Source organism: Salminus brasiliensis, chromosome 14 (genome assembly GCF_030463535.1).
Source record: "Salminus brasiliensis chromosome 14, fSalBra1.hap2, whole genome shotgun sequence".
Lineage (NCBI taxonomy): Eukaryota > Metazoa > Chordata > Actinopteri > Characiformes > Bryconidae > Salminus > Salminus brasiliensis.
In genome coordinates this window covers 17,311,570-17,333,201 of record NC_132891.1, presented here as the reverse complement: position 1 = coordinate 17,333,201, position 21,632 = coordinate 17,311,570, and the positions used below count along the sequence as shown (strand labels likewise).

At 39.3% G+C, this 21,632-nt stretch overlaps 1 protein-coding gene across 3 annotated transcripts; it reads right to left on the bottom strand.

Annotated features, from left to right (window-relative positions):
* Positions 1-11,222: 11,222 nt before the first annotated feature.
* On the bottom strand, positions 11,223-21,632 carry LOC140576761 (NEDD8-activating enzyme E1 catalytic subunit). Of its 3 annotated transcripts, none has more exons than XM_072696349.1 (18): positions 21,517-21,632; positions 21,366-21,404; positions 19,635-19,749; positions 19,192-19,272; positions 18,359-18,441; positions 18,148-18,228; positions 17,974-18,017; positions 17,727-17,791; positions 16,872-17,027; positions 15,892-15,994; positions 15,506-15,619; positions 15,196-15,249; positions 14,901-14,937; positions 14,675-14,756; positions 14,441-14,541; positions 14,233-14,296; positions 14,075-14,129; positions 11,223-12,736 (listed from the first exon to the last, which is right to left on the bottom strand). In XM_072696349.1, the coding sequence occupies exons 1-18, from the start codon at positions 21,534-21,536 to the stop codon at positions 12,648-12,650; spliced, it is 1,383 nt and encodes a 460-aa protein (XP_072552450.1). In that variant the 5' UTR covers positions 21,537-21,632; the 3' UTR covers positions 11,223-12,647. The 3 variants fall into 3 exon arrangements, with proteins under 3 accessions (XP_072552450.1, XP_072552451.1, XP_072552452.1); XM_072696350.1 differs by having other exon boundaries at positions 21,334-21,404; positions 21,517-21,566; XM_072696351.1 differs by lacking the exon at positions 21,366-21,404.

Genomic DNA, 21,632 nt, shown 5'->3' with positions numbered 1-21,632 from the left:
TGACCTCTGCTCAGTCACACTGCACCCACCAAAGACTTCTCCCCACTCACACTAAACTTGAATTCACATCTTATCCAGTGTCTATATGTAAATAGTGATGTAAACATCCCTATATTTCACAGATTATATATTAACCCTTTAATTCAGCAAGGCTTATTACACACTAAGGTATATTATTCAGTAACTACAGGGACTTCTGTAGAAACTGGTGGGGCTATTCTTTTGTAATAAATTTTTAAGGGGTTAAACGGTGCAATAACGTATGTATGTGTAATGTATTTACCTATGGACATCACCAAATGCTCTTTTGAGGTGCTTTTTAGGCCTTTACCACAGCTGCATGCAGGTGCTGCTTGTTTGTGGGTCTTTCTCCTGACTGTCTTGGCTATTTTTTAACTTGAGAAGCTCTTGGGTTGCATTTGCTGTATATGTTATGAGTTATTATCCATCTGTACTGCGAAGCGCCATGCTAACAGTCTGGGCAGAAAGTATAACTCTATACACTTCAGAATTCATCCTGCTACTTCTGGAACCTTTTAGGCTTATGGATCAGTGGTATGTCTGGAGGAGAAAGAATAAAGCATACACTAAAAAAAATCAAGTATCGGGAAACCCAAAGAGAAAACTCCATGCTTTCTTTGAGCAGCTCTGGTATCACTGGACCTTCCATCAGAACAATGATCCCAAGCAAACCTCAAAGTTTATGAAGGCTTAGCTTCAGAAGAAGTCCTGGAGAATTCAGGAGTGGTCGTCACAGTCGCCTGACTTAAACCCTTTAGAAAATGGTAAGATTTAAAGAAGGAGGTTGCGGCATACAAACCCAAGAATATTAGTGAACTGGAGGCCAATGCTTTTGAGAAATGTGATAAGATTCCCGAGGAACGTTGTCAGAAGCTGGTGTCAGGCTATGCAGCATGTTTGCAGTAGGTCATACCAGTAAAAGGGTCTCTACTAAGCACTAAAGTAGCTTGTCATGGGGGTTGAATAATTCTGAGACTGCAGTCGTTTGTGTTCAATTTGGAGAAAGCACTTGTTCTATTAGTTGTATTGAGCTATTTAAATTTATCTTGTTTGACTGGTTTTCGCAAACAGCTCAGAGTTTGTACATTTTGCTCATTTTTGCTCATTTGCAATGGGGGTTTAATAATTCTTATTGCAACTGTAAACCCTCTGTATTTACTTTTGTGAAGGTGTCTCTTGATTGTAGACTTTGGCAACTATACGCCTACCTCCTGTGTATATGTACGCCAAGAGTATTCTTGGCTTGACTAGATGTTGTGAAGGGCCTTTCCTTCACCAATTAGATTTAGATATTTTTTATGTTAAGACCGAATAGCCGTGTATTTGGATTTGCAAAAGGCTTCTTTATTGGGCACGGATTGCAGGATCTTCATTTGAGAAGACTGCTCAACTTTCTGGTGTTCCTATCCTATCCTCTCACATTTGCATTAATTTGACAGGCAGAACATGAATGTAGGGTTACAACAATTCACTGGATAGAACTGATATGTGATGCTAATGCATGGTTTAGGTAGGGAAATAAGCTCTGAAAGTCAGGTGGCAACCCCTTATCCTAAATCTATAAACTTCATACTCAAAAAAACAGATAAAAAGCTAACCTTAGAGGGAAACTAGTGTTCAACAGCACTGTGCTTTACACCACTGAGACTATACTGCCCTCTTCTGGGCCAGTCCTCATCAAACAATGCTAAATCACTCTGATGCCCTGCTCCTTTCAGCACTCCTCAAAGGAACCACAGCACTTAAAACATTTTACTGACAGCAATTACATTTCTAATTTGCACAATTACCACATTACTGCAAATACAATTTGTCCTGTTTGACTATGAGGCTAATGTACAAGTAATTAAAATTTATGACTACCAGTTACCAGCTAATGCAGCTAACCAAGTTATAGGAGCTTTTAGTCACCAGGTTAGTACTGTATTGGGTGACCATAGTTTGGTGGACCATAAAGCAGACACTGGGTACATACAGACGCATACAGACAAATGTACTAATTTACTATGACCAATACATAACCTTAATAACCTATAAGACCAAAACATCTCCTTTTTTTCAATTTCAATGGCTACTTTTATGTGTGGCTATAACTGGGTGTGACATTGATAAGATTATTGATTTGGACAGAATTTTTGGTCTATTTGGTTCTTTTTGTGTATTTTATTGCTGTCCTTGTATGTTTGCTTTTTTTTTTTACCTTTTGACATCATTTGAATCTGGCAGTTGTTCTTTTTATTGTGGTAGACAGTCAAGATGAACAGACTAATATAAATGCTGTAAAGTTGCAAATTTGTAGATATGACATTTTCGCAAGACAGTGACGATTTACATTGCATTTTATGGCTGTCAGTCATCATCTCCTGCTATTTCTCTCTCCCTCTCTCTCTCTCTCTCTCTCTCACACACACACAAGCAGTTTGACCAATGGTTGTATAGATGCAGGTAGATGCAAGACCAGTTTTACTGTGAGATGGTGGGATTTAAAGAGAACTTTTTGTTTTGAGCTTTAAAACTCTGTACACTGAATATGAGGTGTGAGTATAGAAGCAAACACTGATGTACAACCAAATCATAAATCAAAATTAAAATTCCTGGAAAACTAAATCAAATTCCTTGACATTTTACGCAATTTTGAATTCCTGGCCAGGCACGTTTTTTTAGATCCAGAAAAGAGGACATGTCCAGGAAAAAGAGAACATCTGGTCACCCTAGTTCTGTGCAAACTCTCTCTCTTTATAAGATAATGTCGCCCTACACACAACTCCAACAATGTGGCCGAAACACACAAATTAACACATTTTTTAGGGTCCCTGCCAGTCACAAGCCCTTAGAATCTTCCTACCTCCCCCCATGCAGCATCCCTGCCTGTATCATACAGTGTCATGTATTGTCAAACATTGCATTAGTCACTATATTCCATTGTTTGCTACATTAGTTTCGTAGCTCCAGTGCTAGTGGTAAGGGGTAAATTGTGTGAATATATGTCTTGCTGTGCTTCCTGCACTGACTGCCCAATCATAAAAAGCAGAGTGATGGTCTTACCATCCACACATGAAGGTCGAGCATGGGTAGTCCCTGCCACCTGTCCAGACAAGCATGAGCACTTAACCGTCTGGGACCTCTCTTCAATCTTATTCTTATTACAGCAGCGCCGAGCAGCGACCACCTCACACGTCCCCGGGGTCACTCCAGACCGTACTGAGAGAGAGAGAGAGAGAAAGAGAGAGAGGGAGAGAGAGAGAGAGATTGGAATTAGGCACCAATAATACCTAATAATTACTGACTGTAGCTTGTTGCTACACGATGTACCGACTCCCTCTATCACAACCATCAATGGAAAGAGATCACTATAGGACCACCTCTGGTATACCAGATGGTATTTGATTGGCGGACCATTCTCAGAACATCAATGATACAGTGTCATGCAAAAGTTTGGGCACTCTAGGCCAAACAGCATGTCGTAAATACAGCCTTTGTAGCTAATCAAACATAAACCACAATATTTTTAGCAAAACCTAATGTAGTTACTCTGTCTTTAATAATATAGAAAATCATGAACATGGCCAGTGCAAAAGTATGGCCAGGTCAGGACTGAGGCATGGCATCTACTATTATTAAAAATCAATGTCTTAATAAAACAAATAACAAATGAATTGTGAAATGTACTTAGAGGAGTATAATAAACGTATGGACATCACATAAACACTAATAATGTTACACTACCCGCCACTGCGGGAATTTGCTTTTCATCTATTTAACTACACCTACTCTCAGACGTTTTCCTAAAACCAACCATATCTTATGGTTCATACAGAATTTATCAGTGACACAATTTTCAGGAGATACACACCAGGGTTACCTTGAGGTAGAAACCATCAATGAAAGAGGAGTCGTAAGTCGTAAAAACAACAGCAGCAGCAAAAGCAGCCACAAAGAATTCACATCCCCTTGGTTTAGGGATGGGTAATTATATCAGAGTTGATAATAGATAATAGCTTTAGACAGATTTTGCAGATAACGTTGACAGATATTTCCAATCAATATTTAAACAGTGTCAGACCCCTAAAGTGGGGGAAATCTGGAAATTGGAGAAAAGTAATGGATCCTTAAAGATGCCAATGAATGTATAGAATATTTTGCACGTATTTGTCATTGTACAGTGTGCACTGTACAGCGAAATGGGTCCTCCGCATTTAACCCATCTGTGGTAGTGAACACACACGCGCGCGCACACACACACACACTAGTGAGCTAGAGGCAGTGAGTACACACACACACACACACACCCAGAGCGGTGGGCAGCCAACTCCAGCGCCCGGGGAGCAGAGAGGGTAAAGGGCCTTGCTCAAGGGCCCAACAGTGGCAGCTTGCCAAGCCTGGGAATCAAACCCACAACCCTGTTATCGATATCCCTGCGCTCTAACCGCTGAGCCGCCACTGCCCCTAGTAGAGCTATGCTTTATATGCTTTATAAAAAGTGTTTGACTCAGGTAAAAACAAAAAACGCTCGGTATTACAAGCCCATTTATAACCCTGTTATTTTGCCTCAGAATGAAACATGTTGATTACTCATTTTATGGAGGAGGGCTTGTAAAAAAAAGAAAGAAAAGAAAGCTCTGCTGGGCTGCATATTCAAGCATTGTTTTAACACTAGTAGGCAGTGTAATTATTCTGGCACAGGAAAGGCTGCAGTCACAAGGCCTGTATTCATCATATAACTAGTAGAGTATGAGGGTTATATGCTGCTTTCCTTTATCAAGAACACAATATTCCCCCAAAGTCACCATTGTGTCTTCACATTTGTCTAGCTTTACCTAGGGCTTTCGTTTGTTGGCAGAGTGCAATATCATTTTAAGAAACGTCAGATTTTCTTTTGAAGGAGGACACAACAGTAACTGTACTGATATAATCAAAGTTACTTATGCAGAAACTGTGTAAATGATGCTTTCTGAATGAGCCTGATATATTTACAGTGTGTTTGGGTAGTTAGTAGAGCTGCAAATAGCTCTTTAACAGTCATTAGAGCTGACCTGAATGTTCTCTCAGAGGGTTTCACAAGGGTTGGGTGTCCAGCAGGTGTAATGAGTCCTGAGAGAGAGAGAGTGCACTCACCTGTCTGGCCTCTAGAGCTTCGGTTGCCGCTGGACACTGACTGAGCACAGAGGAGCCACACACACAGCAAAAGCAGTAGACCGCTCAGAAAGAGCTTTTCATTCATCTACAGCAGAGGAGAAGAACTGCATCAGTGTTCATATAATCAATGAAGCACATGGTTGATTACCTCATTTTCACACAACACCAACAACACCCTTCAGCAGTGGTCCCCAACCCTGGTCCTGAAGGCCCACCCGTCCAGCATATTTCAGTGCTTTCCCTGCTCCCACCACATCTGATCCAACTGATCAACTCATTACTAGTGCTTACCGAGTTAAAGTGGCTAAGCCAAAGCAAGGAAAACTTGGATACCAATACCTTACAGCACTATAACAATAGTTAATAAGGTATTGGTCTTGAAATGCCTTGCAGGGTCTTTACTGCAGTTACATCCAGTTGATCTCCTAAGCCTGTCTGTTAAGCAATTCTGTGAGAGTAACCTGCCATTGAACTTACTCTTCCTGTCCATAATCATGCTCTGCAGTGGATGGCCCACATCATCCACGATAGAGAGCAATTTTTACAATGGAGGTGGAGGACCTGGCTCAAAAGACCGAAAAGGCCAAGGAATTTAGGTAACAGTGCTTTTATTGAAGGACAGTGGCTATTTTAAGGACTTTTGAGGCAGCTCCTCTTCCCCCTCAATAGAGACCCTTACTCTCTGGCTATGAACCAAAATGGCTCGGCCACTATAAACCATAAGTCGGCCATTTCCCATCGTACATGGGAATTTGAACGTGAATTTGAGGGCACTATGATCTCCCATAATGTAACTCCCATTTGTGATGAATAATAAAGCATATTTTGCTACATCAGCTGAATGTATACCAAGATGCATTGTGAGTCCAAGCAACAGACAGTGGAATTATATGGAGCCAAAGACGTTTGCTCATATAAGTGAGGGTTCCTGAATTTCAGGTATTTTACCATGTAGTTCACTGATGGCTGGCTTATGCTGCTAAGCGGCATGACGGTCAAAGATTATTCCATGAGTAAAATGCTTTTACTGATCCAGAATTCAGTGCGTGTGTGTACAGAGCTTTAAATGTGGCTCAGTCAAAAAACATATTTGTCTGTTTATACGAACGGTTCTAAAGCATGAGGATAATGATGATGATCATGAGGAAGTGTCCAAATTCACTTTGTGTTTCTACTACAATTAAATGTATGTATGAGCACAACTAATGAAGAAGTAGGGATTCATCTTTGTCACAGCCTCTCACTCATTCTTGCATTATTACTCTACTCGCCTGTTTTTTGCTATAAAATAAGCTAACTGTGATGCCCTGCAGACAAATATATAGTTATACCGTCATAATAAATATATCTGTGCATGCTAATATCTTTTTCTGCAGTGAATATTAACATGTCTTCTGGTCAGTTTACTACATATTAACCCCTTGAAAAGCCTACGGGCCACCAGCAGGCCAAAAATGTGATTACAAACTTCTATTACCAGAGAATAGCTCCACGTGTTTGTACATTGTCCCTGTTGTTACTGAATAATACACCTTAGGTCATGACGATTTCTGAGCAGGCTGATGACAAAATAATCACAGGTAACCTGACCTTGATACTCACATCAGACAGAGCTTTTGAAAAAAGCATTATATCATTTAATTGGGTAAAAACATGCCCATGTTTTAAGGTTAGGGTTTAGGGAATTGTTGGTTTGCCAACTTCAAAACTTTCTGCTGTCTCTCTGATGACCTTGGTACCACTTGGTACACGTTCGCCCTATGAACAGCTACCCAATGCACATTCAACACCTGAAATCAGCTCATGACCCCCATGTGCTTTTGTTCATGAATTAATGAGGGAACAGGCCACATGTGGTCATGAAGCTGACTATAAATCTGTCTGCTATCCAATTATATGAAAATGGGATTATGTAAAATAAAAAAAAAATAAAATAAAAAAAAGTCTGTAAGCCCTAATATGCTAATGCAATAACACCCTTGACTTGAGCCTGGAAGTCTCTACTTTATTCACATCCTAACTGCTAAATCTTAACTTCATTGTGGTGGTATACAAAATGTGGAGAAACAATGACGAGAATTGTCTTCCTGAATGCAGATAACCTATTCAAATAATCGTATGGATGTTTGAGTCAACATTCAAGTGCAGAGAGTTCTGAGACAGAAAGAGAGAGAGAGAGATTAGTGTTCCTGTTAAGTTTTAAAAAGTTAAGCTGATCTTCCATCTACTGCTACTTACATCAACTCTCCCTAATATCCTCTACAATCCTTCATTTGCGACATCCGGCAAATCACTGAATTGCTCCTATAGTCAAAAACTTGACTATATGATCATTCCTAACCGTCTACTGTCGCTTGATTTGGTAACTGAAACATAACAGTAAAATATGTGACGATACAAAACAAACCTCTGGAAACAGCTCTCTGAACAGAAACGACATCATCACTAACTGTTTCACTACATGCTATACTAAATGCTCAGCCTGGGTCACACCTACTCCACACAGCAGCAGCTGCACACAAGTGAACACTGTAACACGGACGTTTTGATATGAGACACTGACTGAATGCAGAGGAACACATTTTCAGTGGTGAGACACTATTAGAAATGCAGTTTTGTCCAAGACAAAGATCAAAAACTACTAATCTATATCTGGAAAAAAAAAAACACAACTCTAAACGACCCAGTGTTTGTATATTCCCTTTCATCCAACACTTCTTCTGGAATCAAGGGTATTAATAGGGAGTCTGTCTGCTTCTAGTCTCCTGGGAATGTTTTACACTAGATGTTGGAACATTGCTGTGACCACAAGAGCATTAGTAAGGTCAGGGATTGATGTTAAAATTAAAAACTGACTGCTAACCTTTGGGTACAGATTTCACACTTCTTACAGGCGTAAGTGAGTTTGGTTGGGCTGTAAACTCTTATTTTAGGCACTTTTTTAAAATTAAATTAAGCAGAGGCCACATTTTATCTCTATCGCTATGTGTTGGGTTGGGTTGGAGCACAAATCTAGACTAGATCATCTGGTTCTGCTATAATAATACTATTAAAATAGTATAATAGCAACAGTAATAACACTGATAATAATAATAATAATAAAAGTTATAATGGTAATGATGATGTGTATTAATATTATAAGTTGTTGTAGTAGTCGTATTTATATTATTCTCATTTAATAAAAAGAGAAATATGATATATATGATATATTTTAATAGTTCATATTGTCATATTGCAAAGCAGTGACTAAAAGTATAATATAATGTCACACTAAAAACACCATATAACAAAAGAGGAGACATTAGGGCCAGATTACAGCACAGTTTGGTGATGTCCCTGCTCTAATACACCAACTACACCTGGCAATAATAATGACTATACTGAATTAGATGTACTTGAGCAGGTAACCCACAAAACCACCTCCAGGACCAAAGTTCTTCACTCCTCCTAAATACCACTGAAATTAACACTATATGGACACAAACATTGGGTGTCTTCTTTATTTAAAAAAAAAAAAAAAAGTTGGAGTAACAGTCTCTACTGTCCACCAGATTCTGGAGCATTGCTGTGAGGATTTGATTGCATTCACCAACAAGAGCATTACTGAAGCCAGGATTTTGGATGATCGCCACCCCACCTCTTCCACAACTCCCAAATCATCACAAAGGTATTGAAAGCACAATTAATCCAGTTCCACTGCTCCACAGCTCAATGCTGGGGCGCTTTACACCACTCTAGCCCATGGCTTGCATTAGGCATGGTGCCAATAGGGTCATGCTTATGTGCCCAGAGAGTCCTATTCTATTGGTAGTTCTCTTCCACAGGGACTAGACAATTTGCATTTGCATTTGCACATCTGTGTCAGCAAGGAGTGTGACTTAAAATAGTTGAATGCATTCACACAAAGTGGTGTCCACAAACATTTGGACAGATATCCACATAGTCAGTCTACAGCAGTATAGCTCAAACCAACCTTTGGCTACTGAGGCATGAACAGGTCAGCCAATCAGAACAGAGGTCACCGACACACGCTGACACCGGAGAGGTTAGACAATAGCTGTGTAAAAATAAATTATGATTATTGTTGGTGTATAAAACCACAATAACATCATAGGTCGACCTCGGAGGTTGGAGGGCTCTTTAATGAAGGACTGATTAGACCAAATATTGGATGGTAACTGTATATACTGGGTCTCTTTAGGAGAACCTTGCCATTGGAAAGCTAGCACATACACATACATTTAGTCTAATTATTAATGCCCAGATTTACAGCTATTTATAGCAGAATAAATATTACTATTGAACAAATCTGTATACTTATAGCACTTATGATTATTAAAAGCTATTAAATAAATTCTGTAATATTTTATACACATATTATCGATTACTTTTTTATGATTTAATTAGATACTGACTCTATTAAGCAGTAAGTTTATGCAAATCTTACCTTTAAAAAAATAAAATAAATAAAAAAAACAGCTAGTGGTCTTAATAGCTGGACACTTTCACGCACAGCCTGTGGTCCAGGGAAATTCGCCAGAGGTTGTCATTGTCGAAACTGAGACGTTTTTGCCAACACTGCCTTAAGAAGTCACTGAAATTAAATCCATTCCCCTGAATAAAAAATAAATAATTAAAAAATAAAAAACATGAAAATCGCAGTATTTATTTACGTACATTTTTAATTAAAAATAATAATCATTAATTAGGTTAACGAATGAAACGAGCCATACTGGCTGTGTATCTCTCTCGTCATCTCCTCCTCACCTTTCCTGCAGACTGTACACATGCAATCACCTCAGTCTCTCAGTCCCGCCCTGTTTCAGCTCAAAGCCTCCCTCCTCTTCTTCCTCCTCTTCCTCCTCTTCCTCTTCTGTCCCTGCTGTAAGAATCGGCTGTGTGTCTGGGGAGCAGCAGAACTGGCAACAGCAAGGAGAAGATGAAGAAGACAGAACAACCCAGAAACTGGACTCTGCTCGCACTTGCCCTCCTTCCACAGAGGTCCTCATTTACTCCGGGTTTGTGGGGGAGACAGAAGTCAAGTTCAATTATCCCCTTCCTCTCCACACGGCAGGGCTTTATCCATCAGCACAAACTTAATCAAGAAACCATCTGCTCCCCGACTACAGCAGCCCTCTTCCATTATTCCTCCAAAGCAGATTAGTCGGGTTTGTTAGCAGGGCTCGATGAAAGGGTCGATCTTGTGGGCTGTGCTTTTACTTTCTGGCTCTTTCGGTGGTTCAGACAGCAGTTATTAGAAGCTGGAGCAGATTCTGACAGATGGGTTACAGCTGTACTGTGAGTTAAGAGCGAAGGAAAAGGATTAAAACCTAATATCTGTGCTTTTAAGTAGCCTAGAAAACTAAAAATAAATACATTATCATCACCAAATTCATATCATATCATATATATATATATATATATATATATATATATATATATATATAAAAAGACTCAAACAGCCAACTGAGGAAGGCAACTAGCCTTTTTAATACATTCAGCAGCTTCCAGCATTAAACCTGAAGACTTTTGGGCTTTATTATTTGCCTTTTGAGATTATTTTGGTCAGGAAAACCCCTCTGAAACCCCCTGAAGTTAAGAGCGTAGCGTAGTTGTGAAAACCAACATGACAGAATTCAGTATTTCCAGTAATGACTAAAATGTTACCCTGTAAAAAAAAAAAAAACGTTCCACCGAAATACTGAAATACACAAAATGACTCATTAAACGCAGTATTTTCAATATTCTAAAAAAAAAAAAAAAGTCCAAATAATTTTTTAATGTACCTGTTTACGGCCCCCCTCTCACTGATATAAGCTCAGATCAGACCTTGTGCAGTGTGTGAGATTAGGCCCTTAGACTCTGGAGTGGTGGTGCACTGTTCTACTGTGCAGCAACAGAGGCACAAATATTAGGACTATTATTTTCTCTCCATAAGAGAGAAAAAAAAGTTCCCGAACCTTTATAAGGTCACGTTTATAATTAACTGCCTCTATTCTCTATAATTTACCACAACCTTATGCTGCTGCACCAAAAAGGGAAAGAATATTGTTTGTACTGCTTGATTTTTAATTACAGCATGTTTATTGACACGCACACAAGTGACCAGTGATATGTACACTTGAATAGATAGGCAAAAACAGTTTGATAAAAATACCAACCATTATTGTGAGCGTTCAAAAAAAATAAAATAAACAAAAGATCTTTACCACCAGTGCAGAATACTGTTAGTGCTGGCATCTTCTCTTTCAGCCACTCATGGCTTGTGTAACTGGTTGGTAACGGGAGTAGAAGTTTAACATATGCAACTGACAACTATGTCTAATCGTAAGGAGACTTCTGAAGAGCTTTTTGGGTGATTGAATAAGCATATGACAAACATTACAGACGTATACTGAATCAGTAGGGATGTCCCGATACAGTTTTTTTCTGCCCTTCATTGCAATTCAGATACCTTAGTGCTGAGTATCGGCAAATACCGAGCCAATCCGAACGTAGTGTTTCTACAGAAACACGGCCACACAATATAAGAGTTGTTGCTAATGAATACTGAGAAAACCACTTTGCTTTTAGTTAACAATTTCTATAATGTGACATTCTGAATCGAACAATTCTATAATATCTTGCACTGACTTACCTTCCTGATCATTCGGACAGTTACTTTGAAATGCTGCTGTGAATTTACTTTGTGCTTGATGTGTGTGTAGCGGTACACACTCTGAACTGAATTTGTACATTTTATTATTTTGTATTGTGAATGCTCCATGATATAGTTTACTGTACTGTGTGTGCGCACTAGCCTGATCCTGCAGGTTTTGAACATGCTGTTCAGTGCTGGTTTAAAACCAAAGAAATGTGTGTGTGTGTGTGTGTGTGTGTGTGTGTGTGGTACTTGAACATGAAAGTTGTCCATTTCTAATCAACCCCACTTTAAAAGTAAAGGTAGTGCATTTCCCCATAGGTTATGCAGCATAAACAAAAACGGCACAAATTAGACCAATGTCTGATGAAGGGGTGGCTCAAATTCAGAGCACTAGAGCCGCAGATTTTACTTTCTGCTGTAACACAGTTCCACACTGCAGACCCTAAACTGGTTTTGTTACCTTCTGAGAACACTGTGGGCTGGAAATAATGGCTGTTAACAGTGCCTAGAGGACATCAGAGAGTGCTCTGTTAGAGCAAAGTTTATATTAAAAAAAACAAAACAAACAAACAAAGGATCGGCACTGGATCGGGCTTAAAATAGCCAATACCCGAACCATTAAAATATGCCTGGATCGGCTCGGGACATCCCCAAGAATCAGCTTTATTTACACAATAAAATAGACTTAAATATTATTAACAGCTGTTTTCAATTCATTTTGATCTATGAAGGGGAGGCAGTCACACGAGTAAAGTGTGGATAGAGCCTTCACTGCAGTATTCCATCAGTAAGAAGCTTGAGATGTGGTGGTTGGGGGGGGGGGGGGGGGGGTTAGGACTGGCTGCATTTAGGATGTAAAGTTGAGTTTGAAGAGAACTGTTTGAGGAGTGGTCACATCAGCCACAGCTAACTCCTGCCCATCAGCCAATCCCAGTTCTGCCAAGCAAAATGAACAAAAGTTTAGCTAAAAGTAGACATACACAATAATGGCTAAAACGCTCATCAACATTACTGTAACGCGTTACTTGGAACAGTTAGCACAACTGTTAAATCTGTTTTAATTTTTCATTTTAATAAAACATTTCAATAAAACATCAACTGAGAATAAGTAAACAACAGCTGTAATTAATGCAATGAAGACATGCTTTATTTAATTTACTTTTTTTTTTTTATGTGTCCATAACCACAAAAAGTGGCCAGTGCACATTAGATTTAGAACTTCTGAATTTTCCACTTTTCTCTAGTTCTGAGGTATTCCTATTCCCGTCATCGGACATGCACACAGTGTACAGGATCTATACACAAAAGTTCTATGACATTTAGTTCAGGGGACGGTGAGGCCAATCCAAATGTTTCTCTTTGTGTGTCTTAAATTGTGGTTTGGATCAGTATTCTGCCATAGAAGCCATATTCTTTTTAGCTCCAGCCTTTTGATAGATGGTAGACATTTGTTTATATCTAGGATTTGCTGGCATTTTGTGGAATCCATTCCTTCACCAGTGCAATATTTCCACCCCAAGGCTTCACAGCTGGCAATTTTTTAACCTCATCAGTCCACAGCACTTGTTTTCAAAACCCATCTGGCTTTTCTAGATTATCTGCAGAATCCTTCAAACCATGATTTTTTTTTTTTTATGACAACCTAACCTGCAATTTTTTTTTAGGACTCCCTTTGAGCACAGTAATACTGCATAGTGGAATAGTGCTCCATCCTCTTGACTCAGCTAAACCTTTCTGCAGGTTCTCATCTCATCTTTCACAGCTCCCCTGGTGCTTTACATCATACCCAACTTCAGACCATTTCATTTAACATACTGTAACATAACCACATGTAAAAAATGCTTAAAACTTTCCCCAGACTTGTGGGCATTAATTTCTTTTGTGTTCATATCTTTGGACAATTGCTTGTTAGCTGGATGAGGAGATCAGCAGTTGTAATTAGAAACTGAGGCATATGTTTACTAAGGGTCTGAAGTCTTGTCAAAACTAAATCGGAGCCTCTGCAACTCTTCGGGTTTCCAAACATCTGCACAGGTTACAATAATGATTAGATTTTTTTTATATTGTGCATTAGGAATGTCGGAAGATTGTGCTTTATGTTTGATTAGCCACATACATACAAGTAGTGTTTACTACTTCTCAATTTAAAGAAAATTAGGGGGCGCCCTTCGCATATAGACCTGCACAGGACAAGTTCAATTGTGATCACAGTTAACATACAATTATTTAAATTCCTGATGTTGTTCCTTTACTGCAATGTTTAGTACATCTCACCTTTTAAAGTTTTGCAGAGATTGGGCCTTGTTCTTTCTTCAATTGAGGCAACAGTCTAGACAAACACAAAGCATATATAAACATAATATCTCCAAATTACAATCAAATTAAATTAAATCACCTATTAAAAAAAATAATAATAATAAAAAAAGTTTTACCTGTAAGTAAAGAGTTTTATTTTTGCCTTCAAGGGTTGCAGTAATAGCTGGAGATTTCATTTGTCTGGAAAAAATAAAAACACAATGACTCATTACTGCAGGTCCTCTCACACCTTAGTCAAAGGAAGACAAAGCATATTCCCATTTCATCTACATATACTCCCCTCCCCATATATTTCTATACTAACAATTATTCAGCAGTACTCACAGAGAAGCATTTTCGGTCAGATACTCCAGGACCTCCTGTAGTTTAGCAGAGGGAGGAAACTGTAACTTCTGAGGAACTTGACTACAGGCTGAGCAGTTCTCCTGTTGGACAGATCAGAAGGACACAAAGGCACGTTTCACTGAAACAGTGTGCACGCACACACATACATGTGAATGGAGATTAAATTGTAATGAATTCACTTCACAAATGAAAGGGGGGTTTATGCAAAATTACCTTTCGCTCTGCCTCGAAGGTGTACGTATACAAGCCATCCACATCATTGAACACCAAATAATTATTTAAAGGAATATATGCACTAAAAACAGATGACCTCAAAAGTATTAGCAATCAACACATTCAGTTGTAATGTAACGATACTAATGAAGATACACATTTTGGTGTCAGAATTACTGTATTAAAAGGCACAATTTATTTACATGATAAATTAAAAACAAATTACCTTGTAGCAATCTTAAAAACTTCTGTAGCACAAGCAGCTGCAAAATTCACACACACACACACACACACACACACACACACACACACACACACACACAATAAGCTTTAGCATAAAACAGTACAGTTCCCATTCAAAGTGCTTTGATTTGCATGAGAACACATCTTACTACTCAGACAATGCTTAACAAAAACCTCTTGTTTACTTGTTTAACTAAGCAATTAAAAAAAGCAATAATATATTTGCACAAACACCTTAAATGTAAACAAACAAAAAATAAATAAATACAAAAACGCACCAGCAATGACGGCATTAGTGGATGCAACAGCAGGTATGATTCGTTTTACCACTCCTGAAAAAAATCCAGAGTAAGAAACTTAACTCAAGAACTGTACTTAAAGTATGCACATGCACAACATACTGCCTTTTACTTGCAATGAATCATTGCTGTAACGTATAAACTGTTATAAACTGAGATGAATCACCAAATTGCAAAAATAAATACATTTAAGAGATACAAGGAGATGGAGATACATGGTCCGCCTCCATGACATGCAATATTTAAGGGAATTCCAGAAACTCTACCTGCAGAGGCCTTATGGCTTTACCTTGAGTGAGTCTGTAAGTAACTCCAGTGATGTTGAATTCAGCTGCTCTTTCCAGAGACTTTTGAAACACCCACTGAATGTGTTCAGGGTTATCACCATCCAGAGCGACGCCATCTGCACAGATTCCAACATTCAGAACCAAGCTGATTTTATTCAGTACATTTTAAGCCACAAGGTTTCCTCCTGTTCCTTTCATTGCCATTTAATTACATGCCAGACCGCAATAAAAAAAACAAACCCAGAATGATCAAATCCTAAACAAAGTTGCCTGTAATATTTTCATGAACAGGAAAAAAAATCCCTTAATCCCTTTCCATGACAATGTGGCAATTATAGACACTCTTATAAATATAAAGTATAGTCATTGCCAGAAAGCAAATGTGTACCTCCAAATGGTTTCTCTTTGGGCCACTGCAGTATCCTCACATACTCAATGCAGTGTTCAGGCAGCCGTGGCATCGAAGCAATAGTGCACATCGGAAAATTAATCTAAAATGAAACAGAGACAGTAGTGTGATGAAAAACTCGGAAAATACTACACAAGCTATAACCAAGACATGGTTATACACCAATCTAACAAGTCCAAGTTAAATAGCTCAATACAACTAATAGAACAAGTGGTTTCGCCATATTCAACAACAAAAAAAAAAAAGCCACTTCTAATGACTACTGCACTCTCAGAATTATTCAACCCCCTCAGGACAAGCATCTTTAGTACTTTGCAGAGACCCTTTCACTGATAAGACCTGCTGCAAACGTGATGCATTGACAGACGCCAGCTTCTGGTAGCATTCCTGAAGAATCTCAGTCCATTCCTAATGGGCAGTGGCCTCCAGTTCACCAGTCTTTTGGTTTAAAGTCAAGCAACTGTGACTGCCACTACATAATCATACATAACGTCTTCAGAAACCACGCTTTACTGTACGTTCACTGCCAGAGGAAGCAAAGCAGCCCCAGAGAATCACCGAGCCACTGCCATGCTTCACTCTAGCTTCACTAGCTTCCTCTTTCTGCCATGTCCAGGTAGCATAGCCAGTGTTCCTTTAACTTTCAACTTGTGAACTGTCATTCCAGCTGTAACTCTAGGAAGATTCAGCACCTTTACTCTCTTTATGCAGCCTTTCCTTGTTTGTGCAGGGCAATGATCTCACTCTGAACTCTCTTGACTTGACTGGTTTCGAATGCAATCAAATGTCAGCAAACCAGATAGCCAGTCAAGGTAAGACTGCAGCAACTTCATTAAAAGTATTATTGTGTGTTGAATTTGGAGAAATGTGTTCCAATTATTATGGTTTGGCTGGTTTATTGCAAATTTTGCTAATAAAGAGTTAACTAAAGTTTGATCAAGCAATCTAAATTCAGTTACCTGCGGAGGGTACAGCTCCAGTGTGCAATCTATACATGCCGTCATTCCAGGCAGGATAACCCTTGCATTCCCCTTAAATCCTTCCGTACCACCATCTATCAAGGGGATGATTGAGCTGGGATCCAAAACCCCATCATCATAGACAAGCAGCGACAACTAAGGAGACAATTTACACAATCTCAGTCAGGTAAGCACATACTACACACAGTTTATAGACACTCCTCGTAAACGGAAATGTTATGGCCGTATGATTTCAATTATTTTCCACCTTTGGCACAGTGAGTGACAACATATCTTTAATAGAAAAACCTTTTGCAAACTGAGGTTAAAGGTGTTTGTGGAGGCTGAGATTAAGCTTTAGAAAAAGCCCTTCCAAAAGTTACCTTCTATGTGGACGGTGCTCAAAAGTGGTGTCTGTGCAAACCAACAAATGTAATTGAACACTATTAATTTTGTCAAGACGCAAGGTGAAATGTCCAACCAAAAATCTGGCAGAAGCTTGCTGATGACTACTAAAAGCATCTAGTCAAGGTGTAACTTCATAAGAGACATTTAGCCAAGCATTATGTGTGCTGTATAGATTTTGTGTCATTATTTGTGTCAATTCAAAATAAGCCTCCATAATTAAAACCCATTAACCTTCTACTTTAATAAGGGGGGGGGGCATGTTGTCATTCATTCAACAACCCCCCCCCCCCACACACACACACACACGCACGCACACGCAGCAGTCTCTTATTATTCAGCATCACTCATACGCTACAGAAATTTCAGATAGGGATTTCGAATTCACACAAAGGACTTAAACCATTTTCTTAAATTAAACACACAAACAAAAAAAAAAACAACACTAACCAGCATTCCATTCATCCAGCGTCGAGCAATGATGGAGTCCAACCCACACACAATAATGTGGAATTCTGTATAAGAGCCAGAACAAGACATTGTATAAAGCATAGCAATGTAATGAAACAATAAGAAGTCATGCATAGATTTCATGCAAAGAAAAACACTACACTGTCAAAAAAAGCATTTAGAAAAGACATTAAGAGACACAAAAAAGCAAATTAAAAGTAGGAAACTATTTGAATTTGAAACCTACGTCTGTAAAAGGATTCATCAAAATCTTGAATTTTCTTGAAGTGGCTGAATCGTACGTTAAGAACAGAGAAATAACTCAAGATCAGATCAACAGTCACACTTCCACTGATTACAACGGAACATCTGAGTAACCTCGACCCTTTTACTCAATTTGGAATCGTGCCCTGAAGGATACGGTACGACGTGACATCCAGGAACTCGACCATTTACGAAGTCAGCTGCCACGTCCGCCTTGGGACGGCCTACGTCTTTAGACCTTTAGTGAGAAACAGAACGTGTGAAGAAGAAAATCCACAATGTCGACATTACAATACGTCAACTGCTGCAAACTAGAGCGATTATAACGTAAAGCCGGGCTATGCAGGGGTGAGTGGGTGCAGCCTTGCCTGAAGAGGAACTGTCTGTTCAGATTAGACACATCAATGGTGTCCATGTCTACGACGTGGATGTGACGAAAACCTGACAGTGCCTGAAACAAAGGGAGGAGTATCCATTTCATCCACTTTATTTGGTCAATAAATTTTTTCCAAACATTTCGATTACTCCTACTGTAAAAGCAGGACCTCAAAAAGACATAAAAAGGTTAAATATTTGAGGACACTTTACAAATAATGAAAAAAAAACAAAAAAAAAAACAGACAATATTAGCAGCAGTGAGGAGGAGGGTGAGGGGCATCACAGTCTGTTTACAGTATGGGGGGGCACTAAAATATTGAGACAAAGTAAGTCTTAAGCTCAGCTTAAGCGTATGAATTTAGAGACAGTGAAAAGTCCAGCATCAGAAGACCCAAGTGTACAGGCAGGCCTGTAAAGGTGCAGATGTACAGTTAAGTAAGGCGGTAAGACCGTAAGAATGTATTCCTGCACAGTTTCATGCTTTTCCTGCTCAAGTACACCGGACTCAACTCACCTGTTAGTTGCCAGGTTTAGCAGGACTGTTAGAGCAGGAAAATCAGGAAACCGTGCTGGACCCCTGGTCTAGTGGGACAGGTAGCCAGTGTAACAAACACAACTGAGGTGACGCGGGAGGGTTTTTTGCTTTGTTAAGTGCCAGATAATTCTAGCATGCTGAATTTCAAATATACTGAAGTGAGTGGATGGAGGGCGCTTAAAAATTATTCATCTATCTTTCCTTCTATTCACATAGTAAGATTTCCAAATTATAGACTACAATGATGCAAAAGTGTTTCAGTTCCTGATGGATAGTATTCGGACTTACCAGGTTCTTTAAAAGCTCACAGCCAAGACCCCCAGCTCCAATCACCAGAATCTTACATGTTTCCAATAAAAACTGGAGTGTCTTTAAAATAAAATGACAGAAAGAAAGACAATTCCATCACAAAAGATGCACAAAAAGACTTTGCAACCTTAATCTTTGGTGTAGAGATATCAGTGTCCAGCTGACATCACAAAATTAAATCCTCAACACATGCAACTTTGTAACAAATCTAATCTGAAATAATACACAACATATGATGTAATGTTAGCTGTGTTTCTCTTTTAAGGAAGAATGTTTGAACATGATGGCCTACTACCTGATGCTCATCTTAAACAAAGTGTTTCTTTTCTATGCTCGTCTTATTGAGCTTATTTAAAAGCTCAGTAGTCAGTATTGGAACTGTAGACCATGCCTTTTTTTAAACTGAGTCAAAACTGGCTCACCTCTTCACTCGCTTCAAAATCAGGGTGTGTGAAAGGGCCAGATCTCTCTAGAAACTTCTGCACATGACTCCATCGCCCATCCCAATCACCACTGCTGCCGACATCCACTGCCATTCTGGAGAGAAAAACCTAAGTCACTACATATCCAATAACCCTTAACTTTTAAAACAAATAAACACAATAAAATGACCTAGCAAAGATGAAATGATCCGCCATAATGCCCAACATCAGTCCACACAGCAAAAATCAAATACATACATTATAAACTTCACACATTGTGCAAAGTATTAGTAGATTAACCACACAACAGATCTTGAGTGTATTCTTATTGGATTGCAGAGGAGCTGAAACACGGTCATTAAATTAAAACTATGAACTAAAAAACTAAAAAGTTTATTACCATCTCCAAGTAACATTTCTATGTCATGAAGACAACTAACCTAAATTAAATGTTAAAAGCCACTAAAACTGTACCTTTGTAAACATTTAGTTGTAGATTCTGTGGGATTTTGTACAGATTTTAATAAAAACATAGAGGTGTGTACATGTAGACATCTCACACGTATTGGTACTTGATATCAACACATCTGAACTCGAAGTGAAGTGGACACTGCACTGTCACTTTACTAACCCTTGCATTGGACTTTTTAAATAACATACTTGTCCATAAGGTTGTTGTTTTTTAATCTGCTCCTGACATTGTTATTTTTTTAGCTTTCCTGACATCGCTTTTAGCTTTTCCACTGGGATTAACAGTGTGCAGTGGTGGCTCAGCGGTTGGAGCACAGGGCTTTTGATAACAAGGTTGTGGGTTCGATATCCGGGCTCAGCAAGCAGCCACTGTTGGGCAGCGATCACCTTGAGCAAGGCCCTTTACCGTCCCTCAGCCTCCCTGCTCCCCGGGCACCACAGCAACAGCTGCCCATCACTCCGGGCACATGTGCTCACCATCACTGTGTGCGTGTTCACTTCAAAGATGGGTTAAAGGTGGAAGCCAAATCCCATCGGTGTCCAACACTAATTGTAAATATGGTGGTCTTGGTCTATCTATCAATCAAGCCATCGTCACTTGCAGTTTTATAAGATCACCAATTTGCACAAGAACCCACAAAAACCCTTAGATAAGTCATAATTAGAGTCCTGTGGAATCAAGTCAGCCATTTATAAACCAAGTAAAAATATATATTTTATTAATTAAAATGAAATATGGGATCGAACCCTAAATTGTACACCCTTACACCTTTTCACTGTCAGACTGCATGACCGGCACCAGCTCTCACTAACAGCCAATTTATCATGGACCCAGGCCACCAAAGTAGAAACCTGACATCGCTTTGACAAAGAGAAACTCTACACAGATCTGCTGCAGATAAGCTGGCTACGTTGGCTACAGTCCAGTATGTGAAAATTCATCGCCACTTGAAAGTCTTTAAATGATCGACTCTTCTCGCCACACAGGCCTTGTTTATCTGTGCTGACAGGCAAACGCGCTAGTTAGCCGTTAGCCAGCTAGTGCTAGCTACTTCATCTCTCAGTGAAGTACAGCTCCAGTGAAGAGCAAACACTTCCTGAGCTGCAGTCTACTTTACAGCGTCGGCTGTCCGGATCTGCATTCAGTGTGCTACAGCTCAGGGGACACACTCTGTTTAGATGAGAAAGGATGAATTTTCACACTCCCTATGCTGTGCAATACTCAAACCTGCAGCCAGCGCTTAGCATTTCATCACTAACTTCTCAGTCAGCTCCTCTATTCTCCTTCTTTTCTTCTCCCTAAAAGGAGAGAATAAAAGAAGGTTCAAGCACACTCGTATCGCAACACACAGTTATCAACAAATCATCAGAATTCGTTCCCTAAATGTATGGTTCATTCAACACTACTTACGGCTCTTCCCCATCCGCCATACTTTATGCTTTCACCGTGCCATACCTTCCCACAATGCACTGCCCTCGGCCCCAACTTTATCCTCCTCTCTCTCTGACAGAAAAGACGTTTCTCTC